The sequence below is a fragment of the Stylophora pistillata genome, chromosome 12 (assembly GCF_964205215.1).
Source record: "Stylophora pistillata chromosome 12, jaStyPist1.2, whole genome shotgun sequence".
Taxonomy (NCBI): Eukaryota; Metazoa; Cnidaria; class Anthozoa; order Scleractinia; family Pocilloporidae; genus Stylophora; species Stylophora pistillata.
The window spans coordinates 3,642,501-3,666,177 of NC_142530.1; the positions used below are offsets into that span (position 1 = coordinate 3,642,501).

At 41.1% G+C, this 23,677-nt stretch overlaps 2 protein-coding genes, 1 long non-coding RNA gene and 1 pseudogene across 3 annotated transcripts in view; all 4 read left to right on the forward strand.

The window, feature by feature from the left end:
- Positions 1 to 17,287, forward strand: part of LOC148718432 (uncharacterized) — a 17,718-nt gene extending 431 nt beyond the window's left edge. The window contains exons 2-7 of the mRNA XM_088739964.1: positions 1,411 to 1,458; positions 1,877 to 2,215; positions 2,775 to 3,026; positions 3,979 to 4,102; positions 5,018 to 5,089; positions 16,514 to 17,287. Coding sequence (XP_088596090.1) covers positions 1,416 to 1,458; positions 1,877 to 2,215; positions 2,775 to 3,026; positions 3,979 to 4,102; positions 5,018 to 5,089; positions 16,514 to 16,589 — 906 coding nt within the window. The 5' untranslated portion in view covers positions 1,411 to 1,415 and the 3' untranslated portion in view covers positions 16,590 to 17,287. The remainder of the gene's footprint in view (positions 1 to 1,410; positions 1,459 to 1,876; positions 2,216 to 2,774; positions 3,027 to 3,978; positions 4,103 to 5,017; positions 5,090 to 16,513) is intronic.
- The window catches only part of LOC148718427 (uncharacterized), a 186,078-nt gene that overhangs the window by 128,380 nt on the left and 34,021 nt on the right, over positions 1 to 23,677 (forward strand). The window lies entirely within an intron of this gene.
- The window catches only part of LOC111346274 (follicle-stimulating hormone receptor-like), a 228,914-nt gene that overhangs the window by 85,140 nt on the left and 120,097 nt on the right, over positions 1 to 23,677 (forward strand). The gene's annotated exons all lie outside the window — the stretch shown is intronic.
- Positions 20,241 to 20,851, forward strand: LOC148718433 (uncharacterized; annotated as a pseudogene).

Genomic DNA, 23,677 nt, shown 5'->3' on the forward strand with positions numbered 1-23,677 from the left:
AGTCGCCTCTTGAAAAGAAGAAAAACTTCAAAAACAATGAAACATGTGGATATCTCTAATATTCCTGAGCAAGTGATTGTTCAGTTAATCCTGTTGGTGCTTAAATATGAATTTAAGGTGCAATTGTCTCATAGCTGAAGCCATTTTACCTCGCACTGGCCACAATGACTAATACAACTAATTACAACATGAACATTTCAAATGCTCTACTTCATCCACAAAAAGGCATAATCAAGTAGGAAAGGGCGCACGAGGAAAGAAACATAATGTTGTTAAAATTATCCCAGCTGTAAGACACCTTTGAATTATCGAATTGAAAAGCACAGAGAAGAAACTTCAGAATTAACAATTTGATATTAGAGAATTTAGCAGGATACTAAAACAAGCACCGAGAAAATAACTACTGGCTATTGTCATGATCAATGACTGTGTCGAGGAAACCTAAGGAAGATCTTACGGGGTCCTTTGAACTGCTCGTTTGTTTTCTATGCCCTGAACATATTGCAATGTTCAAAAAATTTCTTTTTTTCGCTTTTTCGTGAGCCGGGCATTCTCCAACAAGTCGGTAAACATGGTTCGCTTCGAAAAACATTTCTTGTCCGTCTAAATATTGATTGATGTATAGAAAGCCAAAGGCTACTTTTAGCATCACATTAAAAAGTGCATGCTCATCAAAACAAATTCTTCCTTTCCGATGAGCATTTATAGTTGATTTTATTAAGAGATGCATAAAAAACTACCCATTTCCTTACACCTAAAATAAGTTATAGGGGCAACTGAATTCTTCTTGAACCAGATAAGCTTGTGTCGAAACGAGTACATGAAAGCCGACTGTTTGAGTATTCATACAAGTCAATTAAAAAAAAAAAAGGAAATATAAAAACCCCTAACAGTGCAAGTTTTTCTTTTTATCTTAGGATTCATTTGATTTTAAACTGTTCGATTTTTCTTGTGGCGACATAATCAATTTATCACTTAGCCTCACCTCGAACAAAATTAATTCTGGCGACAAAACAAAATGATACGGAGAAACGATAGCAGGAATTGTAACTTATGTGCTGATATCTTGATGTAATAATATCAGCGTAAATCTGGAAAAACATACTAACAAAATTGATCAAAATGTGTTTAGAGTGTGAGTCCTTGTTCTGTATCAAATATCCGAAGTTGCTTTTGCATGTTTTCCAATGTGATCTACTTGCCTGCCCGCATAAAAATGCACCATTCGAAAGAAAAGGAACTCTGAATTCGGTGCAGTTGAACAGAATTTAAAGAGCAGAAATTTCTATGCACTTTTTAATTCCTGTAACGATAGATTCGGTTTTGCCAGTGAATGTACGTAGGTCCTTCGAGAATGGACTTACTTTAACAAGCCAGTTAATAAAACTAATCAAATATTTTGCTCTTCAGGAGAGATGCTGTCCATTGAGAGTTTATGGACTATAACTGTCGTTCTTCGTAAGTATTGTTTTTAATTTTAGTTTACATATGTGCACAGTTAATAAATGAATTATTTTGGAGCAGTTGGGTCGTTCCGTTAGTAATCCCGAGGATTGGAAGGAGTGCAACAGTTATGTTACCTACGGACCTAACGAGCAAAAAAGACATGAGTCAGATTTTTCAAAAGTGTAGATGAACATGACTGCAAATACATGAAACAGGAACATTTGTTACAGGTCCGCTCATTAAAAAAAAAAAAAAAAAGAAAAAAACGATAACTAAAAAACAATTATCGTCTTTCGCCGCTCATTTTAAGCGAACACCAACAGTAACTTGATCTAAACGGATTTCAGATCAACAGTAAATAAATAATGTTATTTTAAAGTGGTTATTCATAAGTACATGTGCACTTATGGGGGTGTTTAACTTGCCACAGTTCCATGGATTTCTGGAGTGTATCTCCGAATTGATTTCCCTTCGTATAAAAAAACTCAACAACAACTTCTTCGAGTGCCAAAAGGGCAATATGTGGAAACACGGCTCCGAATATTTAGATCCCGCAGTCTACCTAGATCACCATGTGCTGATGAGGAATATTTTGAGATACGCGATGGTCATGATCAGTCTGCCAATCTTCTTGGTGTATATTGTGGATATTATGTTACTGCCATCCGAAGATCCAGTGGGCAAAGTTTGTGGTTAAACTTTACCCCTCCGGATAGGCACTATTATGATTATGGCTCCTACTACAGTGGCAAGGCACTGAGTGAGACAGGTAAGTTGCGATAGGTTTGAATTTTGTTCCTTGTTGACTGGTTTAAGGCGGTCTCAATGGGGTGATGGCTTTTACAGCAAACAATTAAACTTTGGCTATTTTACGTATAACAGTTAATTTCTTTCCGTTACGTTTAACAGAAGTGTCAAATATGAATTTCAGTTATTCTAAAAAATTGATAATTAATTTTCATTGATCTGAAACACATTAATGACCAGTGGTTTAGTTCTTAGATGAATTCTAAAAAAAACAAAAAAAAAAAAAAACAAAAATTCATAAACGAAGTAAGTTATGATATTGTAGGAGTTTTGATGAACACTGATACATTGCATACTACTCCAACAGACTTCAAGGACCTAAGCCAAATGCTTTTGCTTTCGGTACCAGGAAAAAACGCGTAACCTCAGGACCGCATTAGCCACAAGGCAAGAAACTAACCGTCTAAGATTTCAATCCTTTCAAAATGACACATCGTGGATAGGAAATGGAAAATTTTTGCAGCAAACAGTTACCCCCATTGAGACCCTTGTTCAATGAAGCGATTCTTTTTCCTATTTAGCTGAACCAAATCTAAACCTCGTATCAGAGACTCAGTTTGTCCTGTTAAACCATTCTTCATCTTTGTGGTGCCCGTCAGAAGGTGGACCAGCTCCATACATTGTGTGGAGAAAAAATGGAGATATTGTACAAAACAGCACGAGTGTGAGATACCGGCTCACCATTACTGATAAAGAAAATGATTCAAACTTCAGCTGCGAGGTGAACGCCCATGGTAGGATGGACCAGAAAAAGATCAGTCTTGATATTGAGAGTAAGTTTGTAGAGTTATATTTTTGGTTGAAGCGTGTTTCTGTCATGATAGTGATTCTCACTGGTATTTTAAAGATAACAAAACAATTGTTCCGGTGAGCGCTTGATCATTAACATTAACGCCGTCCGTTGGGACGGCCGAACAAAACACTGCTTGCTAGAATTAACTAATTAATATTCGAATCGATTGTGTCAGCGGCAGTTGTTGTTCAGCAGTCGAAGAGGTCGGACGAAAAACAGTACGTTTAGTGTCTGTGTTTTCGAAGTTGAATTTGTAATAGTTGAAGAATTTATCGTCGAAACAGCAACTGTCATGATATTTCGTTCAAACTCGACTGATTTGAAACAGATAAAGAACTTATGGCAATTAAGAAGGAACACATCACAAATAAATTTCACCTTTCTATCAACACCTCTCTAACAGTAAGATGTGGTTTTGCTTTTTAGGGGGGAGGGGTGAGGGGCGGGTTGGAGAGCAGAGAAACGAAACATTTCTTTCTATTAAGGAAGGAGGTGTGTAATTGTTGTGAAACTTCCTGAATCAAAAAAGTTAGTGCATGCGCAGGTTTAAAGTTTTGTCGCGCGGTAAAAGTGAAAGGGCTTGACTAAGTTTCTCATACCTACTGGTGAAAAAAACAAAAATTCCCTTTTTTTACTTGAAACAGCTTCATCATTACGGTAATTTGGAGTTGTTGATAATTCCGTTTACTGCGGTAATTTCAACGCGTACTTCAAAGAGTTTTGACAAATGTAAATATTCTAAGTACAAGTGAGTGAATTTACGAGTGAAAGTATTCATTAGCTATTAATTCTAGGCAAAGGCGATGAAAACTGTTCAGACTAGGATATTTTTAAATGCGATTAAAAGGTTCTAGTAACAGGTTTTTACAGATCTGTGTAACGTGTGAAATGTCTCGAGCTGTTTTTCTGTGGTTATTGTTGTTCCTTGATAGGATGCCCAGAACCTTGCCAATGCACTGTTCTGGAAGGTAACATGGAGGGCTTTATATCTGTTGATTGTGAAGGAAAACAGCTGCACTCAGTTCCACAGAACATACCAAGAGCCACAATAAAACTGTAAGTGTTTTAGGTAAAACTTCAGAACTTTGTCAGCTTCGGGGAAGGGAGGAGGGATGGGTGGGGAGGAGGGATGGGTGGGGAGGAGGAATGGGTGGGGAGGGGGATGGGTGGGGAGGGGAATGGGTGGGGAGGGGGATGGGTGGGGAGGAGGGATGGGTGGGGAGGAGGGATGGGTGGGGAGGAGGGATGGGTGGGGAGGAGGAATGGGTGGGGAGGGGGATGGGTGGGGAGGGGAATGGGTGGGGAGGGGGATGGGTGGGGAGGAGGGATGGGTGGGGAGGGGGGTTGGGTGGGAGAGGAAGAAAAAAGCTTTCCGGCAAATTTTTAGCGTAAATGCGCTGGAGGGCATGAACGAATGGAAAATTTTTGTACTTGCACTTTTGTGATCAGCTTTAAATAGCAAACAGTAATGCATTGACTGCATGACAGCCTCTAAGCTAACACTCCAAAATCTACATAAGTGTTACCACATACATTTCTTTTACGATAAAGAGAACACCAGCAGGTATTAAAGAAATGATGGTTAAATATCATCATTAAGTTTCATTTTAAGCATATAAAAGTAGTCTAGATGCCCTTTATCTGTCCAACACATAACTTTTCTGTACAAGGCAAGTGTTTTTACTTTTCTGCGACAGTGTTTTTAATCGTTAAGACAGGTAAAGAGGGTCTGAATGGGTTCAACCGCTAGCCCTAAAAAGGCCATACAAAATAGGCTGTTAGGCGTAGAAATTGACAAATTTTAAAAGTTAGTCATAAAAAGAGTTAACCGTAAAAATATTTGTTTTGATTACCAAAGAAGGAAATCAATCATTAGCTGTAAAATATTCAAAATTTTAGCCGTTCGCCGTAAAAGCCATCGCCTCAGCGAGACCCCCGGTAAATGACTTGATATGTTGATTTGCTCCTTAGGGACCTGTCCAATAACAAGTTTCAGAGCTTACCCACTGGAATTTTCCTGAATATCAGCAAACTGCAGAGTCTGTAAGTAGAATACTTCTTAGACTTTCTTTCAAGTCATTTGTTGTTTTAAAGACAAAATTTATTGTGACTTTGGATACAACTGAAAAACGACACCACTTGAGATAATCTGAAGTGACCAACGTCTTATATATACGCTGAAGAGAACATTTCTAGTAGGTAGTAAAGATAACTTATGGAAACATCGCTTCGTAGGTGAATCTTTCAGATGGGAAAGAAGCCTTGTGTGGTGTAATTAAAATTAAAGTTGATATTTTTGTGGCTCATATACATTCGTTCTCAAATATATACGTTTCTATAGTTTTTTTTTTCATGATAAGACTTTCCGCCGTTTTAATACACAGCTTGCCTAGCTTGTGAGCAATGATAAAGAGCAGATCTTATGTTAAGATTGGCTACCCACGCGGGCAAAAGAGGGCCCATCTTGTCCACTCGAGATTGCCCACTTTGATCCCGCCTAAAAGAAAAGTGAACTTTTGGACATTTTTTGGCGATGGAAACACATCTGGCTCTCTCTCTCGGCTCTCGAAATATACAAGTCATTGTTAATTCTTACTAAAGCAAATCTTTTTGCTGTACAATAAATCCTTCATTGTCCAAGCTTGTTCGGTCACGATGGCTAGATACTAGCTCCGTTCTTTTTTCGGGTTTTTGTGGACCTCGACTTTGTTTCTGTCTATGAAAAGAAAAAAAAAACAGCTTGGCCAATATCCAGCATCCTGACCTCACGCTTGGTCAATAACGCATATTTACCAGCGCAAGGTTCATATCTGTGAGTCTTTTGTAACCGCGGAGACAATCACTAATCTTTAGGCCTTAAGGGCTTCAGTTTTTTTACTACACGGTCATAAGTGCATTCCACTATCACGCATAGAGGGTGTTGTCAACTTTCAAGGTTAAGAAAATACAACCAGATGAGAATATAGGCGCGTAGCTTTTCAATAATAGTCATTATTTGCGGTCGGATTTGTAGCCGAAATTTCTGAAGCTTGTTGGACGAAGTAATTTCACTGATGATGAGTGCAGAGGCATGAGAAATTGAAAAGAGTGTGAAGGTGGCTGATCACAGTTTTTGATACCTGTGTTTCTTTCGTCATTTTCTCCAAAACCCTTGATCTCTCGGTCGCCAAAACTGGCAGCAAGCAAGTTAACAGCACTAACTTTGGTTTTTTGATAGTTAAGCCGACGTATGTGCTAACATATCTTTGTGATAAAAGATTAAGGCCTTCAATACACTGCGCCATCTATTAGAGAAAAATAGCACAGATAGCGCGGGCACGTGTCGCGTAAATAACATTATGACCGCTCTATTGACGGAATGTTTGTTTCTTTTAGCAATCCTTGTGCGCGCCCTGAATTGCATCAGCAAAAGCGCGTGCGAAAACTGTGTTCGGGCACCTTAAGGTGGCTCGTACCGGTTTTCTTCTTTTTGATGGTTTGTAACTTTGAAAGAATACAACAGAAAGACTGACCAAGGCCAGTTGAACACTTTTACGGGGTTGAATTATATAATCATTGGTTATCCAAAAATAGGTGTCATTTCGTCACCAGCAGTTTCCATGGCAACGCTTTCATAGGCTTATTCAGACGCATTTTTTTAGCTTGTGGCTTAAATAATTCGAAAACTAACCCGGTGACCCCATGATTTTTTTTCAGTGATTGCTTTTGGCACTTGGAAAGGAAAATGCACAAAGATAATTAAAAAATTATACGGAGCGGAATTTCAGAAAATCTAGAAAAAAGGCAATTTTCAGACATCGCAAATTTCCTTTCGTAGAATTTTCTAGTTTTTTTTTTCTGATGATTCCTTTCGACGTTATTATCATATTGCAACAATAAAAAGAAGGGGTCACCGGACTTGTTTTCATGCAATAGCTTTCGTGAGTTTAGCAATTTCCACGCGCGTTCTCGCACATTTAAAAATCTGGATTCTATAAGATCGACATTTGCCCATGCTCTGTTATATCTACCGCTGACAATTGCGTGTGCTCGCGCGCGCGTCTACGATCTGATGTTTACAGACGTTTACTACTAATTAAGAAAATCATTAAACAGCTTTCAAAGATAGCCTCCCGGGCTCATCTTAAAAATCTTACACACGACTTCTGGCTATATCATATTATTTTCCTTTAAGTTTCGAAGTCTTCTTCCACTTCAGGTAGATTATCCTTCACTTGAGTTCTTCTTTTTTCTCCGTCGCAAGATTTCATATCGGTTGAATATTTCTTTTAAATGTGAAGTGAAGCAACCTTTACTTCTCCAAAACTCGTCTTCTTTATCTTAGTTTCTATCACCTGCATTCACAGTAGCCGCTCAACACATCAAATACAAGCTCTTAGGTAAACTTTTCACAAAAGCAGAAAAAATTCCACGCGCTGCCATCTTTGTTTTAAATTTTCATCTTTTGATCTCGTGCTTCTTTCGCACGTTTCTCTCGCGCGTGTCACGCAAGAGTGACCTGTTCCCCGCGCGAGGAAACTGGTACGAGCTACCTTAAGAAGACGTTACCGAATTTGTGCGGGCGCGACTCGCGCGCGCGTGTTTTGAGATCATGTAAGTTAAGGTGCCTCGTACCAGTTTAAAGAGGAATGGCTCTAGCGGGTAATGTGACGTCAAATCGAGAACACGAAAGTCTGCATTTCACACATTTTCACTTGTTTGGGAAGGTTGTCGTCGATATTGTCCGAAATATGCCGACTAGGTGTGTTGTACGAAGAATGTATGAAGCACGATACCATCTTGCAAATTTCGCACGTTGCTACTTCCTCCTACAACACACTTAGTCGCCATATTTTCGGACAATACGGACACAACCTTCCCAAACGAGTGAAAATGTGTGAAATGCAGACTTTCGTGTTCTCGATTTGACGTCACATTACCGGCTACAGCCATTCCTCTTTAAACTTGGTCGTGGGGCAAGATGGCGGCCGAGTTTTCGTATTTTGACTGGGCACAGAAAATTAAAGATTTGAGCAAATGAAAAAAATTTTTGCACAGAAATACTCCAAAAAATACACTTATTTCGTTAAGTGAAAAAAATTTTTGGGTTTAGGTGCAGTTTAAAACCAAACATCGATGTAACAAATAACATTTGGTAGAAAAACACCCTAAGAAAGTTTTAGTAACAGTCAATGCCTTTCCATTTTTTCGCCTACTGCCTTCCACGAATATACGTGTTGGTTTAATTTCCTGATTTCCGTTTCGCTTCCTAACTTTTTTGGTGACACGATGGGAGAAAATTATGAGCTGTTGTTTTTTTGAGGTTTCGTTACATGAGTTGAGTTTTGGAGTTGAGCGCTATGGCTTTTGAATCCGAGGATAGCGACCAAGAAAAACGAAAGAACTGGACCGATTGGAGTCGACAAACAGAAGCAAAAGGACGTTCTGTTGATACAGATTAAAAGAAGGAAACGTGCCGCAAAGACAAAAGTGACAAAACTCAGACATGAGTTGAAAAGACTATGTGTAAAAAGATTCCGAAATAACGGACATGTAAAGTGTGATTGGACAGCTGTGGGCAGCCCAAGAGGACGCACAAGAAATTTAAGAGGAACTGACCGCGTTCTAAGTCGAAGTCGAAGAAGAAGCTGGGAAAAAAGAACCGTTTGAAGAGTCCGAAACGATCGAAAGAGACGTACAAAGAACGATTGAAGAGGGACAAAATGCGATCAAAGTCCACGCGTTCAAAACCGTAAATACGAACCCACCGTTAAGCGAGAACACAGCAGAACAGAACTACGAGTAATCGGCCGAGAAGATCAGCTGAAAGAAAGTCACGGCAGCCAGGACGACCGAAACTGATATTTGAAGCCGTTAACAGTTCCGATGTTTAATGGTGACAAAAGGAAGTTTGAAGATGTTTGGGCCCTTTTTATGAGTCTCGTAGACGAGTCAACGGAGCCATTACAATTAAAAATGGCAAGGTTACGACAATGCCTTAGAGGGAACGCTTTGGAAGCCATTTGTGGTCTTGCGGTCACCGCCCACGAATACGCGGAGGAAAAAGAAATATTAAAGATGAAATATGGAGGTACGCGCCGGCTTCTACGAGCTTCTATGAATCAACTAGAACAGGTGTCGTTGATAAGAAGCAACGACATCCACGCGCTTGAGAAGTTTGCTGACCTTGTTAGAATTAGTGGTAGAGTTACAGGCCGAAGGAAAAGGCGGTGAGTTGCGAGATGGGACTCTTCGCAGCCTGCTGATAAAAAAATTTGCCTGATCGTCAGCTAGAGAATTACAGTCGCTGGTTAAACGAACGCGCCAGATGTGAGAGGCACAGGTGTTCCATGGGAGGGGGCGCGCGCTTTGACCCTGACCAGCTGTAATGAAGGAACGCCGACTGAACCTTATTCGTTATGAACTATCCCTGTGTGGATTAAGGCCAATGGTAGAAAAATAAAATAAACGCCATTCTAGACGACGTATCGAACGAAACTTTCATAAATGAAGGGGATGCTGGGGTATTGGGACTGCGAGAGCCTTTCGAAAAGTTTGAAGTTCATGTTCACAACGACACCTTCGAAACTGAAAATGAAGATGGCAGGTTTTTAAAGGAAGTTATAACATAACCAAAGTAAAGCGCGCGCTCTGATTGGTCAATTTAGCGTCCCCCATTTGCCCATGGGTGTACGCTGCTGACGTGAGCAAATTTCCGCGCGCGCTTGTTTTTTATGGTCATGTAAGATTTGTTGAATAAAAGGGAACTCCTTAGCTACAATGTATCAATGTTATGTTATATATAAAACAAATGGTAAACACCTCACCGTACACTATTGAGTTATGGATGCACTTGGGAGGTTTGCTAAGCACTCAAGAAGCTAGAGTCGCTCCCGGCTATCGCCTCGAGCGACTCTTACGCTTCTTTCGCGCTTAGCAACCTCCCGCGTGCATCCATAACTCAATAGTGTACGCTGTGGTGTTTACCATTTGCTAATCAGGGTAAAACATGTCCTCAGAAAGTCGCAAGCAGTTACAGAGCTGTGAACTAGAACAAGCATCAGGACGAAAGGCCTCACCTGGCCAAATATTAATGCAGTTTTCCCAAGCCGGCAAATGATGGACTTGTCGATCTTTTCATTGGCAATGATAACGCTGGACTCCATTATTTACATGCTTATCTTCAAGGGAAACATGATGGACCTATCGACCACCTCTGTCCACTTAGGTGGATCCCGTTATTAGTTTCTTATACACTAGAGAGCCTAACTGGAGTGAGAGAAAGGAATCCTCTTGCGATATCGACAACAGCTTAAAGAAGTTCCGCACAATTGAGAAGTCTGGCACAGACCCGTACTCACCGAAGAAGAAAGACTAGCTTTAAGCAAAGTGAAAGATTCCCTCAAGTACAAAATGGAAGATATCGTGTAGCCGTTCCTTGGAAAGAAAACAAACCCGATCTCCCTAACGCCAAACCTATGCAATGTCTCGCTTACGAAGCACCAAAAGAAATTTGTAGAAGAACAGCCGTGTCGCCGAAGAATATCAAGCAACCTTCCAGGCCTATGTTGATAAAGGATATTTACGAAAGGTTCCCTCAATCGAACAGCTGCCAGCTAACGTATAGTATTGGCCGCATTCTCCGGTCGTGAGAATGGATAAATCGACAACAAAAGTGCGAATCGTATTTGATTGTGCGGCTAAATGTAATGGTACTTTCTTAAGTGACACGAGTCATCCCGGGCCGAAATTACTACAAGATCTTTTCAACGACCTTGTCCGTTATTTTCGAAACCTTGTTGGCATCGCCTGTGAACTCAAAGAAATGTACCTCCAGATAGAGATTGAGGAGCCGGACCGATCCCACATCCGACTGTTATGGAGAGATCTTGACCCTAATCGAGGGCCAGACGTATTCGAGTTTAAGCGTGTGGTTTTGGAAATAATTCCGCCCCTATGGAGTTTGTTGAGCAGGAAAATGATCGAAGAAACCAAGACTGTTATCCACTTGCAGTTGAGACTGTCTTTAAGTTCACCATATAGACGATTCTATTGACCGTCTTGAAAGCGATGATGAAGGAGTGGAGCTATACCATCAATTGAAGGCACTATGGGGAGTCACCGGCATGCAAGCCAGGAAGTGGATCTCTAATTTACCGAAAGTTATTGAAGGGATTCCATCAGAAGAACACGCCACAAAGATCGTGATTAACAGCGGTCAAGACCTGATAACTAACACACTGGGAATTTCATGGAACAGTACTGAAGACTTGTTTATCGTTGCCACTTCTCCAGTTTCCCCGTAATTTCAGACAACAAAGCGAAACGTCCTGGGTAAAGTAGCAACGATTTTTGATTCGCTGGGATTCGTACGCCCTTACGTTATTGTGGCGAAAATTCTACTTCAGGAACTGTGGTTGCGAGGCTAGGACTGAGACGACGAAGTTCAATATGAAATAGCAAACTAAATCGGGGTTTGGTTCGAGCAATTGAAAAGTCTTCACGAGGTGAAGATTCCCCGGTGTCTGGGATGTCTAGAGCCTGTCAAGTCAAAACACATTGTGACTTTTGTCGATGCCTCTCGAGAAGCCTATGCTGCAGCAGTCTATATCCGATATGATAACGATTATGTAATGATTCGTCTGATTGCAGCAAAGAGTGAAGTGGCACCATTGAACCCGGTGACAGTACCCAGACTGGAACTCATGATGCGACTTTGGGCCTGCGCTTAACACAGTCGTTGCTGACGGCCTTAGAAGTACCGATGAAGACGTTTTACTCTGACAGTAGAGATGTTTTATGGTGGATTCGAGGACGCGGCAAAGACTTCCGACCGTTCGAAACCAACCGAATTGGTGAAATACAGATGTTCACTGAACCGTCGCAGTGGTAGCATGTCTCTACTGAAGAGAATCCAGCCGATTTATGCAGAAGAGGGGCCACGCCCTCAGAGTTAGCCGAGTGTTCCTTGTGGTGGAATGGCCCTAGCTGGCTGACAGATGATTTCAGTAAGTGGTCAAAGATGAAAGTCCTGGATAAACCCAGTGAAATGCCAGGGATAAGAAAGTCGAAGAAGAAAGAAGATAGAAATGCCTATGCAACCCTAGCGTGTAATCTCCAGAAAGGAACCGCACCGAAACACAACAACACACTAGAAGAGTGGAGACTACATCCGAAACGGTTTTGCAGTTGGACGCGTTTGGTTCGAGTACACGTGAAAGTGAGAAGAGTATTACAAAACTTGCGTTACAGAGACAACAGGAATGAAAGTATGTAACTGTTGCCCGAAGAAATAAAGGATTCTGAGGGAGAAATAATGGATTTGGCCCAACGCGAAGCTCTCTGTAACGAATACACAGCTTTGAGCTAAGGGAAGTCGATATCAAAGAAAAGCCAGTTGATAAAGCTCAACCCATGCATCGACGACTGTGGAGCTATTCACAGTGATGGTCGTTTAAAGTTCGCAGGTTTTCTATCATATTGTACTAAATTTCGACTCATTCTGCTTAGTGGACACTGGCTGACGAAAGTTATAATTAAGCATTATAACGAGAGAGGAAATCATGTTCCTGGAGTAAACTTTACTCTTTGCCAGCGAGACTGGATCATCGTCGCACGTCAAGAGATTCACGGGTAGGATTACAAATGTAATGAATGTAAGTGAAGACAAAACCAATTATTGCCCCACTCCCGTTCGTCTGTTAAGCAGGTGAAGCTTTGGATATATCTTTTTACAGATATAATCCTGATGTTGCATCCATGTGTGTGCAATATCCATGTGGATACCCAAGTACTTAATTGTGCTAACTTCCTTAAGATGGTGATCGTCAAAGCGGATGTCGATGTCATCTGATCGTCGTAAAGTAGGACGTGAACCAATTTTCATTGCCACAGATTTGCCAGCATGTGGTACCATTTGGTTCTGTGTCAGCCAATTACTAACATTCTTCAGGTATTTATTAACACAATTTGCGGCGTGAATAGCGCTTGGGTCACTCGAGTGAATTTCTATGTCGTCCGCGTAAATCGTACAATTAGAAAATTCTACAGCTGATTTCACACCGTCCTAATGAATTGAGAAAAGGGATGGTCCCAATACAGAACCCTGCGGCACTCCATAACATAAGTTCAGAATATCTGAGCTCGAGCCCTTACAGACAACATACTGTTTACGGTGTTCTAGATAACTCTCAAACCACTTATGTGTAATTTCAGTTACACCAGCATTTTTTAGCTGTGAGAGTAATATCTCGTGGTTAATTACATCAAATGCTTTGCGCAAATATCAGGCAAAAATCTTTAATTTGTGAAAACTTTCAATAATTTGAGAATCTAGAGAGAACCAATTAAAACTGGTGTATGAATGGTGTGAAATGAGGATCCACTTACAAAGTTGTAGGTCTAAGAAACCGCTTTCCCATAAATGCAGCGTTAATATAGTAATAAATATGACAAACTTTGAAAAGTTTTCTTTCATAGGTGACTTGTCGGAAAAAAGATGAATCGATTAGCAGAACTTGACCGGCCGGGGTGTTTATTACAAATGACGAGCCTGTTTTGTTTAGCTATACATTCAGGTTTTTTAATGTCGGAAAAGAAAATAGAAGCTAGAAAATTGGCGGCCGTTGATCAAAACCTTAAAGAAGAGATGAACACTTAAGATTTACCCGCTTCTTGAATACTTCGTGAAAATGCTATAAGTATTTAAAACCAAACATCGATGATAACAATTCACATTTTCGAGAAAGACACCCTAAAAAAGTTTTAGTAACATTCAATGCCTTTCCTTTTTTTGAATACTGCCTTCCTTCTAGATAGGCTGTAGGCACCATGTTATGGTGTCGGTAGGTTCTTCGTGATTTATTTTTAATTATATCAGCTCGGTTTTACAAGATTTGTAGGTTAAATTTACATAGGAACTAAACAAAGTACAGCAAAGGAATAAGGAAAAAAATTTAGCAATAAAATAGGTAGAGTTAGGATCATCCAAATAGCAAAGGCTAATCTAGTGGATGAACCCTAATTATAAGATACAGTTAAGGGAAAAATTAAGAAGAGATTTATTTTTTTATATAAAAAGTATTACTTCATGCACTAAGGTAGGTAATTAAAAAGAGTAACAATTAAGTATAGAGTTCTATAAGGTTTTACGAAACATTCTATGAAAATTTGAATTATATTAGTTATACTTGTAGGTAAGGAATTCCAAAGTCGAGGGCTAGTGAATTTTAGGGACCGTAGGCCATATTGAGTTGTATTAACTGAAGCTACATAAAGGTTTGTGTTAGATGATTGCCTCGTTGAATGGTAATGAAGAGAAGATGTAGATTTGAAATATTTACTGAAACAAGGGGGTAACAGTCTTTGTGACCAATAATAAACAAAAGAGAGAATCTGTACTTCAGTAACATCACTGAACTTAAGAAGATTGAAAGATTTAAACAGAGGCTCAGAATGGAATTTTAGTTCAGAGAAAGATATATTCTGATTGCTTTTTTTGGATAAGAAATAATTGTGTTAGAAATAAGAGAAAGGTTAAACCCCAGACATGGACGCCATAAGTGAGGAATGGATAGATAAGGGAGTAATGGAGCGTGGCAAGAATATCTTGGTTGACAAAGTTTCTCACTTTGACAATATACCTACAGTTTTGGATAGTTTCAAACAAAGCTCATTAATATGACTTTTCCATGTTAAGTTAGAATCAAATGTTATGCCTAGGTACTTAGTGGAGTCAACTTGTTTAACAAGTACATCATCAATTTTCATTCTTAATGACTGATTAGGTTTAATTTTACTGGAATGTAAAAGAATAAAGTTAGTTTTACCTAAGGTAGAATAAAGTTAGTTTTAATTTCTAAGTGCTAATCTAATCGATTAGATATTATCCATTCAGCAACAGATTTTAGTTCACGATTTAGAGTTGTTTCAAGGTGACTAGGGTTTTTGCTTGAAAAATAAATGGTAGTATCATCAGCAAATAGATGGAAATGTTAGTAAGCTAGAAGTATTGGGCAAATCATTTACATATAATAGGAATAAAAGGGGTCCTAAAATAGACTCCTTGTGGGACACCACAAGTCACAGGTAATGAAGGTGAATTATGGCCATTGACATTTACAAATTGTTCTCTTTGGAATAGGTAAGATTTAAACCAATCAAGCACGACACTTCTTATTCCATAGTGGTTAAGCTTAGTAAATAGGATTGTATGATTGACAGTATCAAATGGTTTTTTCAGGTCTATAAATATACCACAACCAAATTCGTTATTATCAATGGACTGCCTAATAGATCAGTGATAGAAAAAAGAGCATGGGTAGTCGAACATTTTTCTCTGAAACCAAACTGAAGTGGATAAAGTATTTTTAATTCTTCCAAATAACTGTAGAGGCGATGGTACATAGCTTTTTTCAAATAATTTACTAAAGTTAGAAATAACAGAAATTGGTCTACAATTGTCTATGTTAAATCTTGAGCCCTTCTTAAAAAAACAAGAGTAATCCTCGCTAATTTTAATTTCTGAGGAAAATTACCACTAACAAAGGAATCATTGACTAAAAAGGCAAGAGGCTCGGATATATAGTCCCTAATAGTTTTCAAAATAGTAACAGGTACACTGTATGGGCCAGAAGACTTGCTAGCATCCATCTTGCCAATAAAAGTCCAAATTTCATTTGAAGTGACAGGGGATAAAAAAATTGATCCTGAGTAGTTACCCTAAGGTAGAATAAGGGCTATGACTTCCCCGAGGGATTTCCTTCTCCGTAGTCTTACCAATATTAGCAAAGAAATTGTTAAAGATGTTAGCAATGTCATTAGGGTTATCAACAGACTTATTGTAAACCTTACCAAGCCCTTTACAGCTTTCAAATTGGCGGACTATCGTAAGACACTCGTTATGCCTCTTGTGACTCGTGTCGACTCGTGTGATATGGTTCTGTTCCAACTCTCGTGATTGCTAAACGAATCTGGTCGGGTTTCTTCTGATTCATTTTTAGTTTTGTCGGGCTTAATTGGATGTTTGTTCAGGGTGTCGCCTCTGCATTTCGACTAGTTATCGATTTAAACGTAATTCAAAGTTTATCATTCAAGCACGTTTTGGCCTACTTTCAAGATAAAGAAAATACAATCAGAGGAGAATATGAGCGCGCAGCTTTTTGATAATAGTCATTACTTGCCATCGGATTTGTGGCCGAAATGTTTTGAAGCTAGTTGGAGTTAGAGCAAGATTTGGAGTTAATCAGAGGGATAATACTGAAGACTTTGTAACACCAGGGCATGGTACATTAAAGAAGAAAGCATTGTGATCCAAGACTCTTGGTACCTTTCCCTTGGGGAGTTTTCTCTGGCAAGCTACTTTCCCCTCTAATGTTCGAACATCTGATTGTTTTTTTTTTATTGCTCCATGTCTGTTCCAGAATTAGATTGTGAGGGAACAAGATTGTTCTATTTTCTAACAGCCTTGTATTTTGATTTACTCTTCAGGGACCTGTCCAAGAACAAGTTGCAAAAATTATCCTCAGGAATGTTTCAGAATAACAGAGGACTAATCTACCTGTAAGTAGAATCCTTCTAAAATTTAATACTTTCACTAGTTCTTAGTCAAGGGATAGGGGCGACGAAGTAATTTCACTGAGGATACTTTGCACTCATCATAACTGCCTGTATTGCAGTTATGATGAGTGCAGGTTAACCCTCCTGTGGCATGAGAAATTGAAAAGAGGGTTATGAAGAGGTTACTGAGCTTGTGCGCGCGCGTGCTTTAAGATAATGTAAGCTAAAATGTCATGAACAAATCATGCGGAGTATTTTTTTTTGACGAGTGCAAGTTTCTTTTAGAGGAGTTGAAAGTTTTAAGTTTTTCGAGTGGCACTTTGTTTGGCGGTCGTTGATATTTATCGTGTTTACCATCACTTCACCGTTTACCGTTTTACGAATAGAGGCGTTTGTTTGATTTCTGTTTGGCCTCCTAACACTTTTTGCGACCACCATGGGAGAAAGGTATGAGCTGTTATTTTTTCGAGGTTTCGTTTGCGAGTTGAGTTTTGGAGTTGAGCGATGTGGCTTCCGAATCCGAGGATAGCGATGTTATCGAAGTTACCGCGGAGGAAAACGACAAAACTGGACCGAATGGAGTCGAGAGATTAAGAGAAGGAGACGTAGCGCAAATACAAAACTGACAAAACTCAGACATGAGTTGGAAAGACTGTGCGTAAAAGATTCCGAAATAACGGACATAGAAAGTGCGATTGAACAGATGTGGGCAGCCTTAAAGGAGGCACAGGAAATTTCAGAGGGACTGACCGCGTTCAATGTCGAAGTCGAAGAAGAAGCTGGGAAAAAAGAACCATTTGAAGAGTCCGAAACGATCAAAAGAGACCTACAAAGAACGATTGAAGCGGGAAAAAATGCCATCAAAGTCCGCGCGTCCAAAACCGTAAATATGAACCGGCTGTTAAGCAAGAACGCTGCCGATCGCTACAAGCAGTCGGCCCGAGAAGATCAGCTGAACGAAAGTTACGACAGCCACGACGACCGACCTCGATGTTTGAAGCCGTTAACAGTTCCGACGTTCGATGGTGACAAAAGAAAGTTTGAAGATGTTTGGGCCATTTTTACAAGTCTCGTAGGCGAGTTAACGGAGGCAGTACATTTGAATATAGCAAGGCTATGACAATGCCTTATAGGGAACGCTTTGGAAGCCATCCGTGGTCTTGCAGTCACCGCCCACGAATACGAGGAGGCAAAAGAAGTATTAAAGATGACTTGTGGAGATACGCACCAGCTTCTACGAGCCTACTTGGATATGCTAGAACAGCCGCCGTTGATAAGAAGCAACGACATCCACGCGTTTGAAAAATTTTCTTGACCTTGTTAGAATTACTGGTAAAGTTACAAGCCGAAGGAAGAGACCATGAGTTACGGGATGGAACTCTTCACGGCCTGCTGGTAAAAGATTTGCCTGATCGTCAGCTAGAGAATTACAGTCGCTGTTTAAAGGAATACGCCAGACAAAGATCATTGATAGCTTTTAAATAATGGGTGACTGTCGAAGTCAGATTCGGAATAGAAGCAGCGGTGAACGGGATTAAGTCGAAACCTGTCGAGTACGTCAAACTACCGAAAGTAGCGAAATACCAGGATCGGAGCAGGATGCGAAATTTACATACTGTTGCAATAGGGAAAGAGACACGTGGTGTGAAGCCTCCATGTTCTCTCTGTCACAATTTCGATCACGGGGTGTGATATTGCAAGGAGTTTGGCGACGGAGGAGTGGATGACCGCTGGAAGATCGCAAAAGAAAGAAAGCTGTTTCCGTTGCCTAGCCTCTGATCATGGGGGAAAGATTGCCTAAATGGCCCTCAAGTCTTCTTCATGGAGGTGAAGTTTTGTCAGAAACTGGACCGAAGACAACGTTTCCTTATGTTGACGATGAGAGACGCCAGATGTTTCACGGGACGGGGCGGCCGCGGTCACCCCGACCAGCAGTAATAAGGGAACGCCGAGTTAACCTTATTCGTTACGAGCTGTCCCTGTGGGGATGAAGGCAAATGGTAGAAAAATAAAACTAAACGCAATCCTAGAGGACGCGTTGATCAAAACTTTCCTATCTGAAGATGTTACTGGGGTACTGGGACTGGCAGAGCCTTTCGAAAAATTTCAAGTTCATGTTCTCAACGACATCCTCGAAACGTTTTAGTCCATGCCATTGAAAATTCAAATTAAAAGAGTAGATGGCAGGTTTTCAAAGGATATGAGGGTAAAAACATATACTCAGAAAGTTGCAAGCAGTTACAGAGCTGTGAACTAGAAGAGACCTCAGAATAAACGGCCTCACGTGACCCAATGCAGCTTTCCCAAACCGGCAAATGATGGATGGACTTGTTGATCTTTTGATTGGCATTGATAACGCTGAACTCCATTATTCGCATGTTGATCTCCGATAGAAACATGGTGGACCTATCGCCCGCCTCGGACCACTTGACTGGAGTAGTATTGGTGCAGCTGATGAAAGCGAAACCGCGAGAACATGATCACACGTTAAGTTATTCGTTCCTTGTTCACCAAGAGCCTAATTGGAGCGAGAGAAAAGAATCGTGTTGTGATGTCGACAACAACTTAAAGATGTTCTGGGAAATTGAGAAGTCTGGCACAGACCGCGATGAGAGACTGGTACTCACCGAAGAAGAAAGCAAAGGGAAAGATTCCCTCAAGTACAAAAATGGAAGATATCTTGTAGCCGTTCGTTGGAAAGAAATAAACCCGATATTCCTTGCACTAAACCTATGATACTTTCTCGCATACGAAGCACCAAAAGAAATTTGAAGAAGAACAGCCACGTCGCCGAAGAATATCAAGCAACCATCCAGGCTTATGTTGTTAAAGGATATCTACGAAAGGTTCCCTTAAACGAACAGCTGCCTGCTTACTTATGGTGTTTGCAGCATTTTTCGGTCGTGAGAACAGATAAATCGACAACAAAGCGCGAGTGGTGGTTGACTGTGCCGGTAAATGTAATGGTACTTCCTTAAATGACATGATTCATCCCAGGTCGAAATTACTACAGGATCTTTTTAACGTCCTTGTTCGTTTTCGTCGAAACCCTGCTGGCATCGCCTGGGAAATCAAAGAAATGTACCTCCAGATATAGATTAAAGAGCAGGAACGATCCCACTTCCGTCTGTTGAGGAAAGATCTTGACGCTAACCGAGAGCCAGACGTATTCGAGTTTACGGGTGTAGTTTTTGGAAAGAACTCTGCTCCTATGGGGTCGTAGGTTGTTGCACAGGATAGCGCTCGAAGAAAAAAAAAACAGTTAAGTTAACCTATACGGAAGATTCTATTGACAGTTTTGGTAGCGATGATGAAGGAGTGGAGCTATACCATCAATTGAAGGCATTATGAGGAGTCGCCAGTATGCAAGCCACGAAGTGATCTCTAATTCACCGAAAGTTATTGGAGCGATTCCATCACAAGAACACGCCACAGAGATAGTGATTAACAGCGGACAAGACCCGATAACGAAGACACTGGGACTTCCGTGGAACAGTACCGAAGACGTGTTTACCTTTGCCGCTTCTCCAGTTTCCCCGGAATTTCAGACAACAAAGGGAAACGTCCTTCGTAAAGTAGTAATGATTTTAAACCGCTGGGATTAAACGAACAGCTGCCAGCTAACATAACGTATTTGCCGCATTTTCCGGACGTGAGAATGGATAAATCGACAACAAAGGTGCGAGTCGTATTTGATTGTGCCGCTAAATGTAATGGTAATTCCTTAATTAAATGACATGATCCATCCCGGGCCCAAATTACTACAAGATTATTTCAACGTACTTGTCCGTTTTCGTCGAAACCCGGTTGGCATCGCCTGCGACATCAAAGAAATGTATCTCCAGATAGAGATTAAGGAGCAGGATCGATACCACTTCCGACTGTTGTGGAGAGATCTTGACCCTAATCGAGAGGCAGACGTATTCGAGTTTAAGCGTGTAGTTCATGGAAATAATTCCGCCCCTATGGAGTTTGTTGCGCACGAAAACGCTCGAAGAAACCAAGGCTGTTATCCCCTTGCCGCTGAGACTGTCTTTAAGTTCACCTATATGGACGGTTCTATTGACCATCTTTAAAGCAATTATAAAGGATTGGAGCTATACCATCAATTCAAGGCACTATGGGGAGCCGCCGACGTACAACGCAGGAAGTGGATCTCTAATTCATCGGTAGTTGTTGAAGCGATTCCATCAGAAGAACGCGCCACAGAGATCGTTATTAACATTACTGAAGAGGTGTTTACTGTTGCCGCTTCTCCAGGTTCCCTAGAATTTCAGACAACAAAGCGAAACGTCCTGCGTAAAGTAGCAACGAGTTTTGACCCGCTGGGATTCGTATGCTCGTACGTTATAGTGACGAAAATTCTACTTCAGGAGTTGTGGATGCTAGGCTACGACTGGGACGATGAAGTTCAAGATGAAAGAGCAAACCAAATCGGGGCTTGGTTTGAGCGATTGGAAATTCCGCACGAGGTGAAGATTCCCCGGTGTCTGCTATGTCCAGAGCAAGGGCGTAGCCAGGGGGGGTCCTGGGGTACCCGTGACCCCCCCTTGGTAGGCCTTCTTTAGAGCAAAAAACCTATATATATTCAGGTGGAGAAACCGCCATGACAATATCTTGGCCGTAAAAGCCATTGTCGAAAAGCACACTTTATTTAAAATTGTTTTTTTGTAAAGTATTTCGTAAACGGCTCTTGTATTTAGTTAATATAGGCCTTCATGCCGCGAGAATACGACTGAGCCCGCCGATATACGCGGGAGAGCAGCGGTGTAAGTGGTGAGTAGCCTCTGTGATCCCCCCTTTGAAAAATCCTGGCTACGACCCTGCAGAGTCTGTCAAGTCAAAGCACATTGCGACTTTTATCGATGCCTATCAAAAAGCCTACGGTGCAGCAGTCTATATCCGATACGATAACTGTCACGTTCTAAAGTCGATGGAAATGGATACACACGAATCTAATCTATACATCTGCCATGCTGCTTTAATGATTCAATCCTCTCTTACATTACCTGCTTACCTACGTCATGTATGGCACACGAAGTGTACCTTACAAACACTACATCCCTTCCTTTTTTTATTTAAAGCCACAACGATCCTAAGATGTCAACACAACAGAGAGTCGCTTAAAGCCTAGTACAATTGAAACTCATAAAACGGCTAGCCACAAAATCATTCATCCTCCCCTTATGAACAGTAACAGTCAATGATGACATTAACTCACGACAAAGTTTCTGATAATGGCACTCAAGTCAAAACATAGTCCTCGATAATGACACTCAAGTCATAACATAGTCTTTAAATCTTTCCGGCGGTTTTCTGACTCTAATCGGTCTCGTCACAACCGGGCTGCTCAGTTTTTCTCGTTCTGCTTCCGGTTCCACAGGATCAGTAACATCAAGCGTTGAAGTTGTTTCCCCCGGGTTCTGTGATGTCTCCTCATACTTCTTTACATGGGTTGTGTTTCGCATTAGTTGAGTGCCGTCTGGTGATTCAATAACAACACTGTTTCCAGTCTTGGTGATAACATCGTAAGGCTCAGGAGCAAATGATGTTGATAATTTATTTTTTACGCTCTTGTTTGACTAACACTTGGTCACCTGGAGCTAGGTAAGACTCGTGGGCATTCCTCTTCTTGTCTGCATACCATTTGGTTTTGGCTTTCATTTTGCCATCTCTGTCTCGCATCTCGCTCTCTGTGCTCTCCTCTTTCAGTTCGGGTAATTTAGTACGCATCTTTCTGCCAAACAAGAGTTCCGCTGGGCTCACGCCTGTGGTAGTGTGAGGGGTTGACCTATATGCTACCAAGTACTTGCGCACTTCTGTCTTCCATTCTTTCCCCTCAGCTTGAGCTATTTTCATCCTCTTGAGGAGAGACCTGTTTTGTCTTTCCACTTCGCCATTCGCTTGTGGCCATAGTGGCGTGGTTTTCCTGTGTTCTATACCGTTATTCTCTAAATACTGTTCAAATACTTCAGATCTGAATTGTGGACCGTTGTCACTTCTGAGTGACTGAGGTAGTCCATGCGTGGTGAAGATTTTCTCCAAACACTCTATGACTTTTTCTGACGTTGTGGAACGCATGACTTCTATCTCGTAGTATCTACTGAAGTAATCAACGATGACTAAAACAGATTCTCCTGAGGGTAATGGGCCTAACAGGTCAATGGCCAAATCTTGCCAGGGGCCACTTGGTAATGGTGTTGACTTGATTGGCTCTGGGTTTGCTGGGCTGCTTACAAGCTGACAGCCATAACAAGTTTTGCAAAACTTCTCGGCTTCCCTGTCGATTCCAGGCCACCAGACTTTTGATCGCAACCTCTGCTTCATACTGACAATTCCTGGGTGTCCTTCATGGGCAAGGTTCAATACTCGAGGTCTCAGCTTGCTCGGTATGACAATCCTGGTACCACGAAGGATCAGCTTGCCAATAACACACAGTTCGCTACATACTGGTACGTACTGCTTATGCTGGTCACCTTTCCAGTTCCCATCTTTAATGTACTGGCGTAGTTCCACAAACTCTCTGTCTTCTGATGAGGCTTCTTCAATTTCACGTGTTGTCATCGCTTGAGGAGTGGCCGTTGCTGCGACGAACCTGACAAATTCATCCGATACCTTGTGCGCCGGTGATGGTTCTGCTTGTTCATTCGCATGCAACAAGCGTGACAATGGGTCAGCAATATTCTGCTCGCCAGGTAGGTATTTGACTTGGAATTTATATGGCTGTAATCGCAGGATCCATCTTTCGATTCGTGCACACGGTTTGGACCTGCTCGAGTAGATTGTTTCCAGCGGCTTGTGATCAGTATACAGTGTGAATTCAATGCCGTACAAGTACACATGGAATCGTTCACATGCCCATACGACAGCTAAGGCTTCTTTTTCCGTTTGCGAATAACGCCTTTCCACCGCGCTTAAACTCTTACTTGCGTAGCTAATGACTCTTTTCCTTCCTTGCTGCTCTTGGATGAGGATCGCACCGAGGCCCACCGGGCTTGCATCTGCTATGATTAGTGTCTTGGCATCTTTATCGAAATAGCCAAGATTATCTGCATTTGATAGCCTCCTCTTAAGCTCATTGAATGCATTCTTCTG